Raw genomic sequence first — 25,792 nt, 5'->3', positions numbered from 1 at the left:
CTGTACAACTTAAATCAAGTAAAACTAAAATATAATTGTATTTAAACAAATTACACAAACACGTTTTGTATGGTGTGAATAAAAAACAAAAAACAAACTCCAGAGTTCAAAACATCAGAGTTGAACAACTGAATGCAATGCGTTCTACAAACTTCAGAATGATGGTGTTGTTCTGAGTCAGAAGGTAATCCTCAGCTGAAAATTTATTTCTTTAATTGTATTAAAATTATTTTTAATACAATTTTTATTGAATGTTTTTAATTGTAATTGTTTCCATATATGATGTAATTGTGAATGTTTTGTTTGTTTTACCATATTTTCTGTCGAGGAAAACAATTTTTCCATCTACATATTTTATATATGGAACAAATAAAGATTTTATTTGACAAATTTCAAGCCAGAGTGCTTGACGAAATAAATAATTGAATTGAACTCTGGTATTGCAGGACTAATGTGAATAGGGTCTCTCTGGAGTCGATGTAACTACTACTAACTAGCACTCCGGTGTCTCTCTGGAATTTAATGTGAAACAAGTTCAATATAAACCAAACAGAATCCAAGATAACAATAATGAACCAGAAGTATATAATAATAATTGTCAAATGTTCAATATGGACTGTCATTACAGCCAAAATATACTTTAAAAACACTGCAATGATAACTAGACATGAAACTCGTCACTTTGACGAGTTAGTTATCCGCACAACGACAAACGCCACGTGCACGTCATACGTTGGAATATTGCACACAGATAAAGATTATGGCATTATGACAAGAACTGAAGAATATGATATGCTGTTAGTGCTGAATTCTGTCAATTTGTGTCATATAGTATATACATGCAAAGAGTATAATCTGTATACATATTACATACAGTGTAGAATAGGTGAAATTACGGGACCCGCCATTTATTCCAATTTTTAACATGGCGACGGTATCAAAATGAAACACTTAAATAGCAATTTCTGGAGGAAATTATCTCAGGAACAACATATTAACGTGTAGAAGAAATTTGAATACGTAAAATATAGATGCGCACCCTTTTAAATGTGATGAACTATTACGCAAAATATGAAAATACGACTTTTTTTATTCAACTGGCCATATGATGACGTCACAACATCCGATTGGCAAAATGTTTACATGAATTCGTATCTACAATCCAATAGCTTCCAGAAAACGTTTTAATCGTGATTATCACATTTTATTCTTACGAGCTATTACAGATTAAAATTTACTGTAAAGATGAAATTAATGACCCACGTAATTAAAATTTTTAGGCATGATGACGTCATAAAAATTAAAATATTTTTATCTCATGCTAAAGAAAGTTGATTGACCTACACAATATATAAATTTAGGAGAAAAAGGAATACAGATAAGCGTGATGCGCTCCATTGAATGTGATGAGCAATAACGAAAGAGACAAAAATCCTATATTTTACATTCGTGTGGCCATACGATGACGTCACAATGTTTTTTTAGCCTTATCGATGCATGATCCGATATCTACAACTCATCAACTTCTAGATTTTGTAATAAAAATAAACGGTTCACGGTTTACTTTAGAAACTATGACTGTTTAAAAAAAGACATAATTTTGACGATTTTTTAAGCTTTTTCATAAAAAACGCGCACGAATTGTCTAATTCAACGTGTTCGTATGGCGTTATTTAAACTGGAAAAGGTCTAAATTGTTTTCAAAATTACTAGGAAAGACTTGAAAAATATAATTCAAGAGAAAAAAATATGTTTTTAACGCTACGTGCGCACCGCGTGCGTAAAAAATTGCGCGCCCGTGGGAATTTTTGACATGCTCAAAATGACAAGAAACGCATAAAAAGTTGATTAGAAATTAATTTTGCGCATTTTGAAATTTTAAATGCGCGTGCGCGCGTAACTTCTTGTGAAACATGCCATTTTTAATCCGTAGAAAGTTTGCCCCTGATATGACTTAAATTTTGTCAAAGTGTCAATACTAAATGACTTTTGGTTTTTAATCTATAATCAATCATTGAAATTCATAAAATTGCGCGTAAGTCACGTTGCGCAACTATGACGTCATTCAAAAATAGGAGGTGCACAACTTCACGTAAATGCCCATATGTTGTCAAAGTTATGAAATGTTATGTTTACACATTTTAGAGAAACGCGACTCACAAAAAGGAAGGAAGGATCCAAGAATAATACAGAAAAACTAGATTTGAACTCGTCACTTTGACGAGTTCGGGTTATCCGCGCAAACGCAACATGCACATACGTTTAAAATATATGAACGCCGAAAATGATTATGCCATCCTATGACATGAAATAAATATGTTTACAGTGCTGAATTGTACCTATTTTGTAGCATACAGCATATTACAGTATTTACAGAATACACTGTATATGTTATATACGAAATTACGAGACCCATCTTTTAAATCCAATTATTAACACGATGATGTCATCAAATTGACATATAAACATAACTATTTTAGAAGCTGATTATCTAAATAATTACATTAATACAAATTTGAAGAATTTTGGGCACGTAAAAGTGAGATGCGCTCTTGTTTAAATGCAATGAACTTTTACGCAAGAGATGAAAATATGACTTTTTGAATTCAACTGGCCATATGATGACGTCATGACATCAGATAGACAAAATTTGTATATGAATTCATATCTACAATTCAACAACTTATATAATAAGTTTTAATCATGCGCGTCACTTTTTATTCTGACGAGCTATAACAGATTAAAATTTACTGTAAAAATGAAAATAAGTGACCCATGTTATTTACATGTTTAGACATGATGACGTCATAAAAATTAAAATATTTTTAACTCATGCGAAAGATAGTTGATTGACGTAGACAATAATAAAATCTCGGGGGAAATGGAATACGTATAAGCGAGATGCGCTCTGTTGAATGTGATGAGCAATAACGAAAGAGACAAAAATCCTATATTTTACATGCGTGTGGCCATACGATGACGTCATAACATCCGAGAGGTGAAAATTCTGCATGAAATCATTTCTACAATTTATCTTCTTGCATAATAAGTTAAAAAAATTGGGGGTCACCTTCGATCCTGAAGAGCTATAATAGATTCAAAATAGGCATTATTTTGACAATATTTTGTAACTTTTTAAACAAAAACGCGCGCAAATGGTCTAAATCAACATGTTCGTATGACGTCATTTTAATTTGAAATGATGTAAATCTTTTTTAAAATGACTAAGAAAGGCTGTAAAATCATAATTCAAGAAAAAAACACATGATTTTCATGCTCCGTGCGCACCTTACGTGTAATTGTTTTCGCGCGCGTGGGAATTTTTGACATGCTCAAATTGTCATGATCAGCGTAGAAAGTTGATTAGAAATTAATTTTGCGCATTTTTAAATTTTAAATGCGCGTGCGCGCGTAACTTCTTGTGAAACATGTCATTTTTAATCCATAGAAAGTTTGCCCTTGATATGACTTAAATTTTCACTAAGTGTCAAAACAAAATGACTTTTGGTTTATAATCTATGATCAATCATTGAAATTCATAAAATCGCGCGTAACTTACGCTGCGCGACTGTAACGTCATTAAAAATATGGAGGTGCACAACTTCAGGTAAATGTCCATATAATGACAAAGTTATACAAAAGATATATTCACAAGCAATAGGGGATATGCGACGCACAAAAATCCGGGAAAGAAAGAAGAATAACAAAGAAGATGAAAAAAAAGATATTTACAATCACATGGGTTATCCTGCAACTAAGTTGCGGATAACCAAAAATATTGATCCCATACAATAACAAGGAGTTATCCGCTTGGCTCTACCAAGCGGATAACTAATAAACTGACCCATCCCTGCTTATACTAAGGCCTGTAAACCATGACTTTGGTAAGTGATTAGGACATTTGACTGTCATACAGAGAGACCAGGGTTCAATTCCTGACAACTCCCAGTCTACTCTACTGTAAATGAGTACCTGGTGGAAAATATTAGGGAGGAAGGCAGCGTGGAAAAGAACTGGCCACCCTACCACAATGCCTAGGCTTAGTAACATGAGCTCCTTACAGCTTATAATGCTGAGGCTTGTGAAATGAGCTTCTAACAGCTCATATTACCCTACGTTCAGAAATGAATACATCAGGACTTACCTTTACTTTATGTATAATATAATTAAAAATGCTGATAACATGTCTTTCTGGTTCAAAGTCAAGAATAGTATTAATATATTATATATATATTAGTATTAACATCAACAGAAATCCAACTGAATTTCAGTGTACAAATACTGCAAGCGTCACCACATGATATGTTATAGCTAATCAATTACTATACCTTCCTCAATATTAGGTTTATTGTTATGCCAATTAGCTTATAAAGGAATGCCATTGTTGAACTGTTAACTTCACACAGGAAAAAATTATATTCACAAGGTCATACAATAGAAAATTGATTATATAAAATACCCACCTAAATCGATGGTGAAAATGAAAATCTGCAGATTTACCTAATTTGTTAAATTTCTGTTGATGAATTAAAATACAGGTAGTGTCGTTTTTTTGTTTTATTTTAAATTATTTTTAGCTTATTTACATGCCATAGCATTTATATAAATAACATTAAACTTGGGTATTTATCATGAAGTTTAATGATATATATAAAAACATGTAGACTTACAAACAGAAAGAGTTTATTCATATTAACTTAAAGAACTAAGGATGACTATGCACGTTTTTTAATTGAAGGAGTGCACTAAATTGTTTCTCGGAAAAAAAAACACATGCAATGAAAAAATTACGATTTTTGATTGGTCAAAACCGGTATAAAAGGGAGGGGCAGCGGCGGCGGCGCATTTATACCACTCCCAGCAGATTTAACAAGTACAACAAATTCAAATTTGAAACCATTACATTTGATAAAAACATTTTTGGTGGGTCATATGTATCTGGAATAGCATGTGCAAGTACTTTTTGTAAATAATAATAACAGACCATATTCCTACTAATTCTTCAGTTTTATTAACCATTATATACAATACAATTTTACAGACAAACCTGACCAGCAGGCGTTTTAGGAAACTTTAAATTTGCGACAACCAGAACAAGAATTAAGCGGATCAGATGATCAATTCGTTACTGGAAACTGAATCCTAGAAATTCATCGCACTACACAGTATTTCCACATGAAAAGAGAATTATTGTGATGGGTGGTTAGAATTTGCATTTAAAATTCATATATTCGTTATGCTTTAAAAAAATAACCAATGACCGGAACTCAAGTGGAAAAAAAGTCAGAATATTTCCAATACTAAAATTACAAGTTATACTGTGTAACATTTTAAACTTTTTTAAACTGGCCTGCAATTTTATGGCAAATTGATATGTAGTTTAAGTAGACAGTTTTGCAAATAGCTTGGTAGCTTCCAAAGGCGCATAGTGCTGGGTTCAAATCATAGCTTTTGTCACATATCAGTGTTTTTTTCAAGGCCAATTTTTATTACAGGCTTTTTTTTTAATACAGTTAAATATTTGAATAAAATATGAAAAGCTACCATACATTGTATCTATTACAGTTACACATAATACGTATACAACAATCCAAATGAATTAACTTTCATTAGACAGAATTTCACAATAATAATTCTAATATTGATATGTAAAAGTTACAGCAAAATAAATCTTTTGAAAACAATATTTTTGCAATTGTAAAAGTAGGAATGTTCAGGGTAAATAAGGCACTGCATTTTTAAATATGTTTGTAGTGACTTTAACAACATGATAGTTTACAATTATCTTAAAAGATGCAGGGTTGAGCATAGCTCAATGTGACTATTTGACCTACAAAAGTCTAAAGTTATTCTACTTGATTTTGGTCTCAAATTATCCCTTAATAATTTAATAAATTTTTAAAACCATACACGGCTATGAGCGCTCACTGGCTAAATACCATAAGCTCCGGGACCCCTGGGTTTACCCAGTGAGCGCTCATAGCCATTATGCCACTGGACAAACACTTGGCATTTTCTAAGCACAATGTTAAAAAAAAAGGAAAAACATAAATGCAATAAAGAAAAAGGTTTAAAGCAGAAGAAAAGATAATTCAAATCAAGCTTTTGTTGCTGATGATGTGTGCCTTGTTTACTGAATATGTTTATACTGACCACACTTACTATATGGCAACATCATTTACCATCTGACTTGAAATACTGTATCCTCATTTTTACAGTATATACAGTACTGTATGCTGACCATTGTACTGTGTTCACTGCTTACTGTACAGCAGTATGCTGATGTATTATATACTGTAGTCGGATCTTAAAAGAAAAATACAAGCTCTCAGTTAGGGTAAAAACCAATAGCTGATTTGTTTTTTCCAAACTGGTACGTACTGTACATGTAAAATGAGGCATTAATAGTATGAACTAGTTATGAATGGGAAATGGTTAAAAGCATAAAATAGTTCAATTTGTGTGAAATTATTGCATCATACATCAAATTGTTGTACATAAAATTACATTCATTAACAATACACAAGATTAAAAACATAAAACTTATCTTCTTACCTTCTTGTTATGGTGGATGATACCAGAGAGGATAAAGAAGTTAGCAAAGCAGTTTGTATTAGCTTTTAGAAGCCTCATCCTTTCACTAGGAGTTAACAATCAAATGATATAATTGCCCGGCATGTTTAAGTAAAAAAAGACTTTGTAGGAACCAACCCTCACCCTATACTCAACTCTCCCAATACCAGACTCTCTGAAAACCAGAAACTCCCCCAATACCAAACAGTCCCAAATTCATTTTTATCATTAAAAACACATTCCGAATATCAGACTTTCCGGAAAATCAGAAATATATGGCCAGCCCAAAGGTCTTTGGAGAGTTGACTGTGTACAATTTTACATAGCATTAAATATCCATGATAAATAATTCATGTTTATTAACACTGTTAACAAACATTTGTGTGCAATGATTGGCAGGTGAACATTTGCTCCAGAATGATTATTTACTGAATCATGATGCAATGGGTTGTACAACTCATACAATTCAAGTAAATAATTATGAACGTTTAATTGTATTTATTTCAACAATTAGCGCTATCATTACATTGTACACTTACAATATATATAATGAAATATACACTATCTATGGTGTAGAATAGTAGAAAGACTAATACAAATATTAGTAATCATTAAACTAAAATCAAAGACTATCCTAATTTTTCTTAAAACGTTATGGAGTCATATAATAGTCAATATCACATTTTGATTAAGTTTTTCTACAAGTTAAAATGTACATTCATATTAAAAAATATCTTTTTATGAATATAGCTTAAATTTACTAAAAAAAATAGTATTGTGGTATACCTATATTTTAAATTCTTAAGTTTACATTTATGGAATGTTTAAATAGTACTGGGTTTCTTTTGATTAGGTGAATAATTTCTGATATAATTATTTCTATTATATGTCAATACCATTTATGTACAAAACTCCATATCAGTCATTCTCAAAATGTTGGACTGAAGTAATAGGTATTACAACTACTAAGTATATTTATGGAATGTTTAAAATAGTACTGTTTTTCTATTACATAATTTCTGAACAATTATTTGGATTCCACTAAAAAAAATATCTCTTTTGCAGTAGACTATTGTCTCTATATGTGTCTACTAACTAATTAGCACAGGCCTACATTTTATATTTGTACTAACTTAATATTATTTAAAACATATTATATTGTTCATTATATATACTTCTTTTTAAAGGATTCATCCAAAAAATCTCCTTTACAGTAGGCTATTTTGTCTACTAATTAATTCTACATAGGATGACAAGTAGACTATTTGTACTGAACTTACTGTATACTATTAAAAACTATTCATTATATTTTTAAAGGATTCATCTTTTAAGTATTTTGTACAAATTAAATAAAAGGTGATAAGGAAGATCACCTTACTCTAACAAAGGACAACCTGTTTGTGTTTATGTCATGATGTCGGTGACATTTTGGGAGATCATCTTTTAATGTTGAGAAGAGATAAAGTCCTGGACCCAAGCAGGTTGTTGTGTTAACTTCATGTACCACTTCTCCCATTACTCTACATGATAAAGACCAGTCCTTCAGAAAAATCTATACCTTAGGCATACACCTGTTTTGTTATCATTTTCATAATCGCAGCAATGTTCATTCAAAGATTAAAACTAACAGGCTCTAATTAAAATATTATATACTGTCACATGAAGTAGTGTTCTGTACAAATAAAATCTGGTTCCCAGTCTTCCACTTGTGTCATAATTACATTACAGTAATTTACATTACTTCATCTGATCTTTTTTAACATGCATTACTCTTCAATGATAGTCTGTTGTGGAATAATACATACAAAATTAGTGATTACTTAAACCATAATGTTTATCTGTGTGTAGGTCTGTCATGTCTGGTCGTGGTTTGTGCCAATATGATGTAATTTAATAATATTTCTCACCAAACAAGCATCTTTATTTGCAATAATTATTTGAGGACAAAAAAGGTATAATTTCAGTACCGTTTAACGGGTTAAATCAATCTGTCTTTGTTAGAGCATAACAACATTTCTTGTCATTTCTTTATAGGCAACAATGTCACTTTGAGCATATTTTTAGATACATTTATTTAAAAATATCAATACCCTCAATGGATGCTAAAAGAAAAAAGGCTTAAAACATGGGTTTAAAACATAATGTACTGGGTGCCACGTCAAGCAAAACTATTTATATTTTGTTTATCAGTAAAATTGCCAGATTTTCATTTTGTCTTTGAAATGATATTCTGCAACCACTCTTACAAGATTATAGAGTATGTACGGTAAAGTGTTACCTGTTGATCTACAGTATAGTACCATGATGTACAATATAAATTTCATGGCATCAAATGTGCTAAATATTACCTACCTTTTGTTAGAATTTCCAGAGGCCCTGCAAGGTTCAGGAGATTCAGACTGTCGATGAATGGCTGCATGTTTTCTTCACAGATAAGTTTCCTTGTTTCAAGGTCCAAAATCAACTCCCACCTATTCTTGTAAGGATTGTTTCCTTCATTGTAGAAGTCACTGATTGCTTTCACATTTTCGGAGGTTAGTGCATGGCCAAAATCTATCAACTTAATTCTGTGAAGTTTCAATATTGTAAAGGAGATGCCCTTAGCATCTGGGAACAATACAATTTGATCTTGAATTTTTGTTCCCAACCCAAACTGTCTTGTTGCTTTTATGGTTTCAAGAAACAGTGTGAAATCTCTGTTTGTTGCATAACTGGAATCAATTAGTGAATTGATCAAGTCTCTAATTGTGTTGGATGCATCAGCTAACACGCTAGGAGATACAAGGTCTTTATATAATAATTTCAGCAAACTCAGAGAATCACGGGCTTTATACCATTCTATAAATTTTACTTTAATGTAACCAAAGTTGAGATCCAAAAGTTCTAAGAAAACAATAAAACAAAATAATTAGCAAAGATCCGGTAGTCAACAGTGTAGTGTACACACAAATTATGCATTTGTATGGATCGGAATCAACACAAACACACAAGTTTGAACCAGATCTTATTTATAATTGTAGATGCTCACTTGTAGGCCTACTGGAATGCCGGAAAAAACACACGGATACAGACTAAGCTACTCAAATGATCAAAATGGCATAATTGACAAGACATGAACCACTAAACTATTATGGGTACTAAATTTGAGAGTGCTAGATGGAGGGAAAAAAATGAGAACCAGGGATTGCTGACAAACAGTGATAATCATCTTTATTCAGACAATACAATGATATAAATTTGAACATATACTGGAGAATTTTATAGAATAAGGAAGATGAGTAAATACAAAATTGAATTGAATGAAACATACCATTTGGATTTCTTTGAGTTTGTCTTGATATTTCAGGGTGATCTGTAAAATGAAATGTAGGCCTATTTAAATTTCTACTTTTAAGGCAGAAATATGAACAGAAGTAGTCAATTAGCCTTTCATCACAACTACACCCAGCTTCTTTTCCCCCCTTCTAGTAATCCTATCTGCCAACCTTGTATTGACATTTTATATCTGGTAATGTTAGGCCTAGTGTGACTACAACCTGCTAATTAGCCTCATTGCCTCCATTGGAATTTTTTTGTCAAATTTTACGATATTCACATTCACTAAAAGTAAGAATTAAAAATAGATTATCATGTAATATAGAATCAGTAAAACAAAATATCATGTTTGAAGATACCTGCTGGAATTCTTGGTTCAAGCTGACTCGATGTTCCAGGTTCATCTGTAAATATTCATTTGTACAAGGTAATAGCAATTAATTTTCATTATTCTTTTATGTCAGTAATACGAACAAGTTGTCATTTGCTACTACTACCTCTAAATTGTTCTCACTTTATTTCTCCTTTTACCCTCCCACTAGAAAATTCTATAATACATCATTTATAATACAAAAGAATAAAACATACTTTCTGGACTTCTTGAATGTTTTTTTGCTTCACCTGAAACAAGAAGTAAGATTTAATAAATAATAAAATCTGTGCTGTATCTTCAATCTAACTGATTGTAAACTGTCTCAGCGTCTGCAAATTACCCTATATTTTTCATGACTGGTCGTCTTATCTAATTAAATTGCATGATGCAAATTAAACCAGTGTATTAAAACGGTTTTCAAGCCATGACACGTAACTATTCAAAATTTGAGATTACTAGCCTGTCTTATGGCCTGGACACATAATTGAGATGATCAGATAGAATGCAAACTCTCTCAAAATGTCCAAAACAGTATTAATTCACACCGGAGACACCACATTAAACTTCACTTGTTTTCTAGACAACATTTTACTGATATGGTTACATTCAATTATCTCATATCTGCACTTACAAGAAATTTCCAGTTCAGGAAAAGTATTTGTAGCTTGTGATGATGATATTGTTGCTTCTAGAACATCACTTGGTGGATCACTCCTTGTTAACTTGAAAAGCTTCCATGGAATATCATTCCATAATTCATCTGCACTGAAAGTCTGTAAATAAATTATGAATAAATCTTATAATCTTCTTATGCAGAACAGAATTGTGTATCAAAGTGCAAAAAGCTGTTATTTGTGTGTTGAACAACAAACTTCATCCTTCATTCCTTGCAAACCGATGCACAAAAATATAATTTATTTGATTTATGCAACTTTTAGAAGAATTAATGAAACTGCATCTTTGCATCTTATTTCTAACAATTAGCAATTAAAAGGTTGTTTCAAAATATTGTTGATCAATGACACAATAATAATATTGTAATAATGGTTTTGATTCCAAGATAATCTATCTTTCTTTTTTTCCCTCCTTTACAATTATTACATATACATCCGAGGTTGCAATTTCATACCTGTGTTTGGGATGCTTCAGATATTTGCCATCCAGTGTTAATGTCTTTCACACGGATGATCAAATCTTGGTACAACAACTTTCTGCATGTGGGCATTTCTAAACGTTCTTCATTAAATTCCCTTTCCTCTTCTAACACAGCCTGAAAGTTATTCAAAGCATGAAAACAAACAAATATAATAAAATTGTAAAATAAAAGGCAATGTCAATATTTAGTACATTTTTGGAGCATAATTTTTAATAACTGTAGTAAAAATTAACAAGATATAATTACATTCTTGCTTCCAGGGTTCCAAGTTCTCACTCGAAGGTGATATTTATTTAGATGCATCCGTCCAAATGCACCAAATAATACATTTTTTCCACCACTAAAATTCATCATTTTAGCTATCAATGTCGGTAGTGTGAAATGAATTAAATTTATATAACATCGACCATTGAGTAAAGAAAAATGTATGTCCTTGTCATCACTTCCTAGCTTAACCCGTTTCCATTTATTATGAAAACTTTCTTTAACAAGTAAAGTAAATTCCCAGCATTCTTCATTTACAGCATTGTGTGGAAATGACAGGATACAATGCTTTTTAAAGACTGTGCCTGGTGGTCCACATCTGACGGTAGGTGAAACTATTGTTTCAAATTGTTTTAATACAGGATATTTTGTTTTGTCCCAAATATTTTCTAGAGAAATATCAACTGTCTTTCCCTCTTCAATTGCTCCTGGATTTATGACTAATTCTATGTCTTCATCCTTAAGGTAAAGAGTATCACCTGTACAGTCCACAACTTTTGTAATTTTATCTGCTGGATTAAACAGAAACCATTGTAAATTTGTTGTTGACAAAAACAATACAATAATTGATGCATCAAACTAAAATCTAATCAAACGTCTGGATTTGATTTAAAAATAGCTCCGCCGTTTAAAATTCCTATAGTTTATTATAAAATGTAAATCTTTGCAACAACATTGATGATAACCCCACTTATTTTTTGTCAGCGGTTAATCATACCGAGCGTCACAAAATAAGTGGTGCTACAGGGCTTCTTTCGGAATGTTATAAAGATAGGAAATTTACTGATATTTAATTAATTCTTCTTTCTATTTATATACCCTTTTCTAAAAAGAATGCCTATATAAATGAGTGTCATTTGGTGAATTTCCCATCTTACAACAAATCATAGTTTTCTCCTCTACAATCTCAAATTTAAGACCAACCCATATTTACAACAAAGCTTCGGATAGTTTAACAATTTGGTAGAAATCTCGGTCCTTTTCTGCCCTCTCTGTCACCTTTTTAAATAAGTATTTTTGATAATGGTACCATAGAAATTTTGAAGCGAAGTTAAACATGTGAAATTTTCAATTAATTTGATTTTAGAAAACGTTTCCTTTCTATCATCACACATACATACCTCCTTTGTTGATAATCTGAGGTGTATCATTCTGAAGCACATCAGCAAGTTTCTTTAGTCCTTGTTTTGTTAAGGCACTACACAATTCATTAAGCTGATTTATTTCATTTTATTTCATATACGTTCGCTGTAAACTGAGATCCCGACGCGCACGCGCACCCTCATATATCGGCGCCATCGTTTGGAGACGGCGTGCACCCGAACGATCATGGAACAAAAATCACTTGCAATACAAGAAGATGTGCTGGAGATTTCTGCTGGAAATGTAACATTTGCAGCTACAACTCCACTTGTACAGCATACGGTGGCTAAGCCCACCAAAAAGGCCAGGAAGGCGGGGTCTAGCTGTACTATTACTAGGCCTCCTAAAGAAGGTAATACGCATAGCAACAGCGATGCCGTTGCTATCGCCGGGCCATCATGCACTAACGTGCTGCAGCCTAATCAACAGGTCGGAGTAGGCCTGAACTATGAGGCTAGGGTTGAAAACCTTGAGCGGTTGGTTGAGCAGCAGGTTAAAGAGACGAAGGCTGCTCAACAAATAAATGAGTCAACGCACGACCTTTTATCTCAGTTGATGACACAAATGTCATCACAATGTCACAACAATGAATATGATGACAGTAGCTCGGTGGTTTAGCCTCACGAGTAACATTTACGATAGGCATCATCAGTACGAACGTGATGTGTCTGACCTGGAGGAGGGGGAAGTAACAGGTACACAACTATCCAAGAAGGATGAAAATCCTGAGCGGCCAGCCACTAATAGTAATAGTAAGGTCAAAGGCCCCCTTCCTCCGGGTTTTGCAGCAAGATTTGCTGTTTCTAACGAATTGGCACCAGCAGTCAGCCAAGAGTTGGCTGACACGCTAACATACTTATTGCACTCGCATATGAGTGAGAGTGTAATGACCGAGCTGATCAAAAGCTATCCTATACCAGAAAATCTAGAGGCCCTAATGGTGCCAAAGGTCAATCCAACTATTTGGGATTCCATTACACCAAGGGCACGGTCTAACGATCTAAAATTTCAAAAGGTACAAAAACCTTTGATAAAGGGAATTACCGCCCTTGCTAAATTAGTTGATGGAAATGAGTCATCGGAGATAGCACAGGACACAATTGGCCTACTTGCCAATGCGAACTTCGAGTTACTTGCACTTCGTAAGGAGATGTTGAAACCGGAAATAAATGCCAAATATACTCATTTATGTAAACCCAGCATTAAGCCTACAGAGTATTTATTTGGTGACCTGAGTACTACAGTTAAAAAACTGGATGAGGAAAGGAAGGCTACGGCAGGCTTATTTAATTTTAAGTCGTACCAACCAAAGACCAGGTCCAACAACTACAGATACCAGCCACACAATAGAAATGGCAAACCTTTTTTAGGTCAAACCCGGCGACACAAATGGTCAACAAACAACTACAACCTGACCAAATTTTATCAGGGGAAAAAGGACCTAAAACAACAGCCGAAGAAGTATGAGTCGATTGATAATATAAGTATTTCTCCTAACAATAAGGTTAACAAACATAATAACCTTGACATAGTAGGAGGTCGACTCAGGTCATATATACATAGGTGGAAAAAATATACTTCGGATCCATACATCCTAAATGCGGTTTCAGGATATAAAATAGAGTTTGATAAAGCCATACCCTACCACCTAAAAGGAAAAATACCTCATCCATACAAACTCAGCAACATGGATATGGAGGCTATTGATGATCAAATAGTTAAATTGATATCAAAAGGGGTGGTCAAACCAGCCATGTATGAACATGACCAGTTTGTATCAAATATTTTTACAAGGCCAAAGAAAGATGGAGGGTTCAGAATGATATTAGACCTCTCTAAATTAAATGAATATGTGACATACAAACATTTCAAAATGGAAATGTTTGGAAATGCATTGACACTAATTTCACCAGGTGTATATATGACGTCAGTCGACCTCAAAGATGCATATTTTACTGTACCCATAGCAGAGTCGGACACTAAATATTTAAAATTTGTTTGGAAAGACAACCTGTATAAGTTTGTCGCATTGCCTAATGGGCTTAGCTCAGGGCCTAGACTTTTCACGAAATTATTGAAGCCCCCAATTGCGTTTTTGCGCAGCAGAGGGCATATTCTGTTGGTTTACATTGATGACATTTTGTGTATAAACCAGTCAGAAGACTTGGCCGGCGGTACCGCCAGGGAAACTAGTGAACTTCTAGCCTCATTGGGTTTTATCATTAATAGAGAAAAATCAGTAATGAATCCTACGCAGATCATAACCTTCTTGGGATTTGAAATAAATTCTATAAGTATGACGGTTTCCCTTCCATATCACAAGAAGGAGGAAATTAGAGTTCAAAGTAAACACATACTTACATTAAGTCATACTACCATTAGGAAAGTTGCGCAATTTTTAGGCAAAATTATAGCAACACTACCTGCTGTAGAGTATGGAAAGCTTCATTATAGGGCACTAGAGAAGGAGAAAATACTAGCTCTAAAAATAAATAAAGGCCATTACGATAGGCCTATTAGTATTTCCGTCAATGGACGGGACGATATTTTTTGGTGGCAAAATAATGTCAAAGACGCATATAAATTGATATATCATGGGTACCCCGACCTAACAATTGAGACAGACGCTAGTGGTCTAGGCTGGGGTGCCACTGATGGACATACCCACACAGGGGGAAGGTGGATAAACAAAGACCTAGACATTGCATATGCTACAGGGGCACTAAATATTAATTACTTAGAATTGCTGGCTGCTTTTTTCGGCCTTAAAGCATTGTCCCGTGAGAGAAAAGCTAAGCACATAAGGTTGAAGGTTGATAATACCACGGCAGTAGCTTACATAAACAACATGGGCGGCGCAAAATCAATTGCGTGCAATAAAATTTCAAAAGCCATCTGGTCTTGGTGCATTGAGAACAATTTTTGGATAAGTGCAGAATACATCCCAGGTAGAGATAATATAATAGCTGATGCAAAGTCTCGTCAGTTTAAAGATGAGACAGAATGGATGCTTAACAAAGAATTGTTTATAAAAATCACTAAAACATTCGGCGAACTGGATATAGACCTATTCGCTTCTAGGCACAATGCACAGCTTCCGAAATATATATCATGGAAACCGGACCCAGATTCAATTGGTATCGATGCATTTCTACAAAATTGGTCCTCTGCCAAGCTCTATGCTTTCCCGCCGTTCTGCCTTATAGGTAGATGTTTGCAAAAAATATTGACAGATAATGCCATAGTTATCATGGTGGTCCCAAACTGGCCAACACAGTATTGGTATCCTAAATTACTATCAATGATGGTTGGGGAACCACTGAGGTTTAAGAATACCAAACATGCCTTAACATTACATGGTTCAGATGATTGTCATCCCCTTTATAACAGACTTAACCTTTTTGCCTGCAGGCTATCAGGGCGGAACTCTACAACAAAGGAATAAGCAATACTGCAGCAGACGTCATTCTGCAATCCTGGAGACGGTCAACGTGGAAGCAATATAACTCACAGCTAACAAAATTTATAGACTTTTGTGAAATCAGAGGAATCACATGGCAACAGCTAAACACCGGTCACGTCCTCGATTTCTTGATAAAGCTGAAGGACGAGGGCTTAGGCTATAGTACTATCAGTATGGTGAAAAGCGCAATTGTAAACTTTCTCGAAATCTTAGATATAAACATGAAGGAGTCTATTGAACTGAAAAGATTTATGAAAGGGTTATTCAATTTTAACCCACCGACTCCAAAATATGCACAAATTTGGGATGTTCGCTTAGTTACAGACTATCTGAGGCGAACAATTAACGACGATACATTATCGCTTAAAGAATTTACCATAAAAGTAGCATTGTTATTAGCATTATTGTCCTCAAGTAGGCTTCAAACCTTATATAATTTCAAATTTTCAAATATGAATATCGAGAATGAAGCAATCACCTTTTACATTTGTACATTACTAAAAACTAGCAGACCAAACAATACAGGTCAACTGGTGGTTTTCCACAAAAGTGAAGACCCTGCCCTATGTCCGGTCAGAACAATTCTAAAGTACAGGGAAAAAACTAGTAATTTAAGGGAAAATAAGGACAGATTTTTTATATGTCATAAGAAACCGTATGCCGAGGCATCAAAAGACACAATTGCTCGATGGATAAGGACAGGTTTATCAGAAGCAGGAGTAGATACAACAAAATTTAAAGCCCATTCGGTCCGAGCGGCTGCATCTTCATCAGCAAAATTAAGGAATGTCCCGGTTGACTTAAAAATGAAAACAGCTGGGTGGAGAAACGAACATACACTAAACAGATATTATAATAAGCCTATAAAATTTGTAGAAAATCCGTCATTTCAACAGGCACTGTTGAGAAAAGTTGATTCATCAACTCATTAATATTGGTTGTGTTTGTTGTTGGCTACTACAAATAGCCCCTGTTTGCATTTTGAACCAGTTTAATATTGTTGTTTAGTTTTCTAATTGATGTTTTTAGGGTGAGAATCCTAAAACGTTGGACTATTGATTATAAGCAAAATAAATGCTTTATTATTAATACAACACGATAGTTGTCATATTTAAGTTGCCCGTTAGGCAAACATCCTTATGAATGAATGTAGACTTTTGGAAATAAAGTTGTTTTATTGAAACTAACATTTCCGTCAATTATTTGGTTTACAGTTCAAACATGTTTCCAGAGTTGGCTTTAAACATCTCAGTTTACAGCGAACGTATATGAAATAAAATAGGAAGATTAAACGAGACTTACCTGTAAGTTGAAGTTTGATCACTATTTTATGAATATGTGAGTGAGGTGTAAACTGCCCGCCTCAACCCACCCCAAGTAAAACAATTATTATTATAGAACAATGCAGCAAATTATTACTCTGGACATGTTTGATTTAAAGTATGAGGGTGCGCGTGCGCGTCGGGATCTCAGTTTACACCTCATCAAGAAAAAGATGGAGTTTGATGGCATGCTAAAATGTATAATCACATTCACATAACATAGTTTACTGGTGGTGTTTATTAAACATGGCAGGCTGAGTACTCACCAAACTTTGACTTATTTGAAAAATTACATTTTTAAAAAGGATATTATTCTTGACCTCAATTTGTTAATAACAATCTAAAAGTGAGTGGGATGTCTTGAAACCTGTAAAAGTGTTGTATGACACTGACTTTGTTTTTACCTTTTTTCCAATTTGGTTCCTGTTCGTGAGCAGGTCTCTGTTCTGTCTCTCTTGGTATCGGTTTTGTTAGGTTTTCCTTTGGTTTTGGTTCTGCTGGCTGAGGAGCCTCATTAAGGTCAGACCCTTCAGCTTAGAAAAAAAAAAACGTTTTTCATCTTTATAGTTCTGTTATCTAATGTTATGATACAAAATGAGGAAAGGAAGAAAATACATTTATTTTTCAAATCATTTTAAGATTTTTAATTTGATATTTTCAAAGTACTATAAAATCAAATCAAATTCGAGATTTCCCACAAATCAATAATATGAATGGAAAGTAGTGAAATGTCCACAGTTAAAAGGAGACATATATCTATATATGTCTAATTTCAAATAAAATTGATAAAAACATTTACTAGAAATTTTCCTTATTTTACTATAAATTTGACACAAAACTATTTTTAGAAAATGCTTTAAATGGTACTTCATATCAAAATATATTTTCTCCCAAATGCACATTTTTCCTATCACAATACATTGTATGTTTATAATCACATACACAGTAATCAATTTGAGCTTCCAGACATTGAAAAATATCATTTTAATAAATCTAGATACGTTAGTATTAGTACATCTAGATATGTTAGTATTAGTACATCTAGATATGTTAGTATTAGTACATCTAGATATGTTAGTATTAGTACATCTAGATATGTTAGTATTAGTACATCTAGATATGTTAGTATTAGTACATCTAGATATGTTAGTATTAGTACATCTAGATATGTTAGTATTAGTACATCTAGATATGTTAGTATTAGTACATCTAGATATGTTAGTATTAGTACATCTAGATACGTTAGTATTAGTACATCTAGATATGTTAGTATTAGTACATCTAGATACGTTAGTATTAGTACATCTAGATACGTTGATACATTGTGAAACAGTGGGAATACAAAACAAAACTACTGGTAGGGTACACTTACTTATTTTCAGTAGTTCATTTTCTGAAAATTGTCCAAGATTTTGTCCTAATTTCTTCAATTTTCTTGGTTCATTTGCTAAACGTTGATCGCTCTCCAGTTTGAAGACGGCGTCCCACAGACTTGTGTATGTCACATTAAATCCATAGGTTGCAGCAAGATTGTTTATCGCCCCCAGTTCAGCTTGTGTCACAGCCCTATACAGTTGTTTCCGGTATAGTGTTAACTGGTTTGTATCTGTAATGTGAATATTGTTATCTTCTATATACTGTTCTACAAGCGCTTTGGCATCCCTCGGACCGGTTAGTGTCGTAATTTCCAATAAAAGGTCGACATCATTGGGTGAGATAACTCCACTGCCACCAATTGCATCAAGTGTATTAAATAAAGTTTGTCCTATGGAATCTTTAGCTGTGTTCCTAGTGGTATATAATCAAAAAGGAAAAACTTGAGCACCTTGTAGTTATCACCAGCATACTTCTTACTGAGTTCAAATTTCAAATCGTCAAACTTGAATCTAATGTCAACTTCCATTTTTCAAAACTTATATATGTGTTTGTCTGAAAAAATTAGAACAAAAAATCAATATCATGATGGGTGTCTTTTCAGAAAACGTTTCATTAAGCCTAATGTTTAGTCTATGTAGCCATGGCAGTTAAGGTGAATGGAGTGCCAATTTGTTATTGGCATTATTATCTTAATACAAGACAATTCTCTAAGGATAATAAACCAATAAAGGCATTTAAATATGTGGAATTTCAAGACAAAGGAAGACTTGATTTTTTTACATAAATATGAAAAATATAATGGTCTACTAGAAGTTAAACCTATACTATATTTTACTATTCTGTATGTTATTACATACCATTATCAGGTATAGTCATTTTTACTAATAAACTACTGTAAAATTTCTTGAGCCTTGAGGGAAAATGTAATGCAATGGATAGCCATATAGGCCTACAGTGTTCTCTGGCTAGCGGGTTATGTTCAGAGAATGTTCTAGATTACAACATTTCTCTATGTATTAATTATAGCATATATAGAGGAAATAATTTAGTTAAAACTACTTCCTCTATGGCGGTAACATACTTATTCCAACTACTACTACTTAAACATAGGTTAACATACTTGCTATTAAATTGTCTCCTGGGTTATTCTGTCACAAAATGTACGTGTCTTCACCAAATTCATCAAAGCGCAACAGCAAGAATGAATATTAATGTACTAAACAGCACTATAAAGCAACTGAATTTCACGATTGTGTTGCAATACACCTGCACGCGTCATCACATGATATGCTACCACCAATCAATGACTGCAACGTAGGCCTACTATACTACTATTGGGTTTATTGTTATGCCAATTACACCTTTATATTGAACAGGAAATGTCAGTGTTAAATGTATACTTTTAACCAAAAATGCTAGCTACATGGGAAAAAAGGAATACTTTTGTTTATAAATACATATTTATGAACATATGTATTTTGAATTTATAAACTATTAAGATTATAAATTGCATAAAGCATTGATTTTCGAGACATGATTTTCATATACTGCAACAAGTGTAATTGCATACCAATGATTTAATGTAGTGTACTATGTATTGTGTAATTGAGTTTATTATATCAATAACCTATGCCCTTTTGAATTCAACAGCCAATGTTATAACACAGCCAATAATTAGCTATAGAAAAAAAAAAGATTTATTATGTTCAACGATAAAGATAAGCTTTATTCGTCCAATATGGGAAATTAGTAGTATACATCTTCATCCCTCATAGGGTCAATTAACAAAAAGGAGATGGATTACATATCATTGTACAATAAAAAGTACAAATTACAACATCAATATAAAACTCTTAAATCATAAAATGTTTAGGTTCATTAAAGATGTATTGTCCCCCAAAAACATGAAAAAATGAAGATGAATTAAATCAGATTTTGAATATGTTATTTTGTAGTTTTAATAATGTTAAACACTTCCGTAAAAAAAAAAAATTTAAAAAAATATGTTTTCACTTATAAAATAACATATTAAATGGTTAAATTCAACCAAAAATCCATTGGCTGGCAGCCAATTTCACCATTTTATGCTTTAAATTACAGTTTTTTCAGGTAAATCATTTTTTTTTTCGATTACATTTTTGGTCAAAGTGGACAAATATTATGTTACATTAAAATGGCATATTTAAAAAAAAAAATTTTTTTAAATTATTATTCAGGGGGACAATACATACATACATAAAATTTAACAGAAAGATAACATTTATAACATTTTATTTGATTAATAAGTTTTATTCGTCCAACATGGGAATTTAGTAGTATATATTGGTATTCATCCCTCATAGATAATTAACAAAAAGAAGGAGATGGATTACATCATTGTACAATAAGAAGTACAAATTACAACATCAAATACAAAACTCTTAAATCTTGAATCATTAAATCTTTAAGTTCATTACAAATTTAACAGAAAGTTAACATTTATATATTAACAATTTATACTTAATGTGTATAAAATATAATACCATAAGAAAATTATAATTATGTTCATGTAAAAAGAAAGTGTTAAAGAAATGCTATGAACGTGTTTAAAGTATAACATATTGATATTTGAGTTGAAATACTTGTATAGAGTTATGAAAATATAATTTTTATAATTATAATTATTATTATATCTTAATGTATGGATAAGAAAAACTTGCATCTGTATTAATTGAGAGTAGAGAAACAAATATTAATGAAAATTGTGCATATTATATAAAGATAAATATTATTTACAAACATATGAATTTTTATAAGAAATAAAAGTGGGTAAAATCCCCACAAAAGAGAAAAAAAAAAACTCAAGTTGTCAGAGACACTTGTTTGATATTCCATATAAGGAAATTGTTACAACAACTTCATACTAAGATGATGATGTCATTTGAATTTCATCTTAAAACCAATTTCATCATCTTTAAGTTATTTGATGAGATCATTATGATCACCCCATATATCCTGCATAAGAATATAAATAGTGGTACAGGCATTCTGTATTGAACATCAACGTTATGCTAACAATTGTTTCAACAACTAACCAAACATAAATTACAATTTCGAGTGGAATTGACTTAGTTGATAAGATAATGATTGAAATATATCTTTACTACCAAACGTCACTCATTCCCGAACTGTGTGTGAATGCCGAGCTATAGAAATCGTATAATACCTGACTTTTCAATCATTCGAACAAAGACAAACTTGAATTTGTCCATCATCAGAGCAGCCACACCGACCGACTCGACTGGATCGTGAGGTAGGTATTTAAACTTTATGTGAATGTTTGGTCAGTATTTACATATTTTCCTCGTAGGTAATTGATTTTTGTTGAATAAGATAATCTTTAGTATTTAGGAATGTTCCAAGGGTGTAAATGGGCGGCAACTTCGGATCTGTGCCGTTGATACTGAACTGAATTGATCAAATCTAATTGGTAAATTGTGTGTAGGCCTATTACCAGATATTCGGACAATCAAAATGAAGACAGGCGTTATGCTTATAATTAATATTAATGCTTTAAGTATTAATAGGGGACTTTATGTGAATGTTTGGTCACACACAATTTCATTGAATTTCCTTCCATTCAGTAAAATAGTCGAAAACATTATAATGGGCGGTCCAGGAAAAATTGTACGCCGTGGGGAGGACAGAGGAGGGATTCAAAGTATACGGTGATCCGTCGGATTATATAAAGTAAAATATAATGCATGAATGTCCAGTGTATGCACAGGGGGCTGATGTGGTGGAGACAATTAACCTCAACCCGGTGTGTGTAAACTCTGGAGTTTTGCCAGGTAAGGTGATGTGAAAAGGGGGTAGGCCTATAATTAGACTCTGCTTTGGATTTACGACAGCAAAACAATAATGGTCAGGTAACTGGAGTAACTAATAATGTGGTTTAGGCTACAATCTATTTCTAATACAGTCATCTCATCATGAATATGATTCACATCGAATTATGTATGTTTCTGTATGTTTTTGCTCAAAGATTATTTATTGGTCAATGCAGTGCTTGAGTAAGCGTGAACCGTCGACTATAGCAATGCAATTTATTCTGAAGATGGTCAAATAATTGAACAGTACTTGTTTATTAATTATATAGCCGTGCTCGCATGTATGCGACTCCGATGCGAGTATAATTATGCGAGTTATTGAGAGTAGGCTACAGCGACGTCGACGTACAGTTCTCGCTTATTCCGCGAACTCGCATCTTTTAATCCCGGACACGGATACTATACTAAGGCCTACATGACTATTATTTGAAGGCGCTCAGAAGTTTTTGACGGACTTGCGACACCCACAACTTGCAATTATTTGGACGTTTTTGTCCAATTAGGTTAGTATTAAGTATAGCTAAGCTTCGTTACTCAAGAGAAAAGTAGGCTACTTTTATCCAGCGAATTTCAAACGAAATTAAATAGATATAATGTAAATATTACTCGATTCATATTTATGTGGAGTTTTCAATTTTAACATAAATATTTCCTCTTTTTTTTGGCTAAACTGTAGGACCTAGATAGATAATACTTATATCTTTTTGTAATTATTATCTAATAACGTCTTCGTTTGTAATTTCCTGTTTGATAAAAGGAAGATCGTGACGTTTAGCCTAATCATGCATTAATTCTCTCTCATCATCTTTAACGTGCCTGGGGTAATAAAAGAGCTTTAACGTCAGTATTTACATATTTTACTCGTATCGTGAGTAATTGATTTTTGTGAATAAGATAATCTTTAGTATTTGGGAATGTTCCAAGGGCGTGTAAATGGGCGGCAACTTCGGATCTGCCCCGTTGATACTTAACTGAATTGATCAAAGCTAATTGGTAAATTGTGTGTAGGCCTACTACCAGATATTCGTACAATCAAAATGAAGACATGCGTTATGCTCATAATTAATATTATTGCTTTAAGTATTAATGTTAGGGGACGGTTAGGTAATACATATTATTTATTTGTTTACTCATTGGATGATAACGTATCCGTATTTTGACGATCCGAAGATCGTTTAAGAGATATCGGATGAGCCAAAACTGAAGCGGTATTACGGTGACACAGCATATAGTTCTTCATACACACACGTTTTTATTATTCCATAGGGCCTTTCACACCTGTTCCGGCACGGTTCCGGTCCGACGAATCGAACATCAATGTTTCATTTTCACGCGGCTATGCGCCAATCGATATGCGCGCAGCCGCGTGAAAACGAAATATTGACGTTCGATTGGATTTTCCGGCGCCGGACCGGAACCGTGCCGGAACAGGTGTGAAAGACCGGACCCTTAATACAGTACTAGTAACATACACCCTTCAAAGCAACTGATAATTTGCTGAAATCTTTGTTTTAAGAAGGAACATGATTGTTAATGTGAATTGAGGTTTATAAGGTAGGCCTATACTCAAGAAAAATCAGACCATGCTTTTATTAAGCCCTACCTGTACTTATCCGCAAAGATTACATTCCGATTAAACATATCGTACATAAGTACCACATATCCTATGATAATGAATGGTCCTATTCTTAATCCACTTGTATCCCGCTTTTATAATCCAATATAATCTATCTAAAGATTAATCTTAAACTATCAACATCCGTTCCTTGATTACGTCATACCAGTCAGTTAGTACATATGTAATTGTATAAAAGCTGAGACAATTGATAAAAGAATGACTTGATGCTTTTCTTCATTACAACAAATATAAACATTCTTCGTAATAGGGAAGAAGTGTTTTACGAATTAGGTCTATACAACTCACTGGTTTTGTGTTAGAGAAATTTGTAAAGGTGAAGCGTTTTTTTTCAAATTGCAAAGGACGGTAAGTTTAAAAAAATGTTTGTAAGGCCTAGGCCTATATAAATTAGCAATATAATTAAAATTCTCCAATTAATAAGAAGATGATATAGTTTCATAATGTACGGAAAAACTTCATAAATCTGTATCACCGTACCGCATCACCGTAGTGTGTAAAAGAGTTGCAACCTATTACAACTCATCAACAACGGCGCAGATCCGTTTTGAAATGTGTAGGAAAACATAAGTAGGCCTATGAGTTTAGTGCACTAGGCTTTCAAACTGCGATAGAAAGTAATACAGTAGTTTACAGAATATAATGTTTTTAAAGTGTGAATTTCTAATCATAAATCGGGGGTGAAGTGATCGTATCGCAGCCACAGGTAAACACTTTGATCTCTTTCGGAGCTTAGCATCCTGTTGTTAAATTTCCTTGCTGTACCTCCACTGAGTAGTGCGAATACTGTCAACAGTAATTAATGTTCACATGATGACAATATAACTAACAATTGTTTTCCATATATAATGTCTATTCATTGTATTAAAAAATATAATTGATAGGGCCGTTATATAACATTGTCCATACTAGGAGCATGGACATATTATATAGGTCTATATTAGGAGGATGCACACATTTTAAAAAAATGTTTATATAATTGTCTACAACATCAACTAAAATATTTATATTTGTCAATGTTGTTTTTGTCGATGTTGTTTTTATTTGAATTCTTCTTGTATTAATGTTAATAAGGTCAAGAACCCTTACAATCCCTCTTCACAAATACAACAACACAAGGCGAACAGATAAGTAATACTATTCATATACAAAAATTATGCAAACTCATGACTCAACTATATCGCCATAATGTATTACTATACCCACCGGCGATTTGACAGACGTACGTTGATAGAAATAATAAAACGATTCCATATTAAAACATTATTTAACATTATTTTATTGTAATGGCACAGTACTGG

At 33.0% G+C, this 25,792-nt stretch overlaps 1 protein-coding gene across 1 annotated transcript; it reads right to left on the bottom strand.

The window, feature by feature from the left end:
* Positions 1 to 7,049: 7,049 nt before the first annotated feature.
* On the bottom strand, positions 7,050 to 19,381 carry LOC144847646 (uncharacterized). The gene is made up of 10 exons (XM_078704128.1): positions 18,982 to 19,381; positions 18,014 to 18,142; positions 11,664 to 12,193; positions 11,391 to 11,531; positions 10,893 to 11,034; positions 10,477 to 10,509; positions 10,248 to 10,292; positions 9,884 to 9,925; positions 8,926 to 9,456; positions 7,050 to 8,357 (listed from the first exon to the last, which is right to left on the bottom strand). The coding sequence occupies exons 3-10, from the start codon at positions 11,769 to 11,771 to the stop codon at positions 8,347 to 8,349; spliced, it is 1,053 nt and encodes a 350-aa protein (XP_078560254.1). The 5' UTR covers positions 11,772 to 12,193; positions 18,014 to 18,142; positions 18,982 to 19,381; the 3' UTR covers positions 7,050 to 8,346.
* Positions 19,382 to 25,792: the final 6,411 nt, after the last annotated feature.

This window comes from Antedon bifida, chromosome 7 (genome assembly GCF_963402885.1).
Source record: "Antedon bifida chromosome 7, ecAntBifi1.1, whole genome shotgun sequence".
Taxonomy (NCBI): Eukaryota; Metazoa; Echinodermata; class Crinoidea; order Comatulida; family Antedonidae; genus Antedon; species Antedon bifida.
The sequence above is the reverse complement of the archived record's forward strand: the minus strand, read 5'-3'. Positions and strand labels throughout refer to the sequence as shown.

Excerpts from the sequence above, each read along its gene's own strand:
- LOC144847646 (XM_078704128.1), bottom strand. The coding sequence starts at position 11,771 with ATGATGAATTTTAGTGGTGGAAAAAATGTATTATTTGGTGCATTTGGA. Across the intron at positions 10,293-10,476 it reads ACATTCAAGAAGTCCAGAAA|ATGAACCTGGAACATCGAGT; the intron begins GTATGTTTTATT and ends GAATATTTACAG. Across the intron at positions 9,457-9,883 it reads AACTCAAAGAAATCCAAATG|AACTTTTGGATCTCAACTTT; the intron begins GTATGTTTCATT and ends TTGTTTTCTTAG.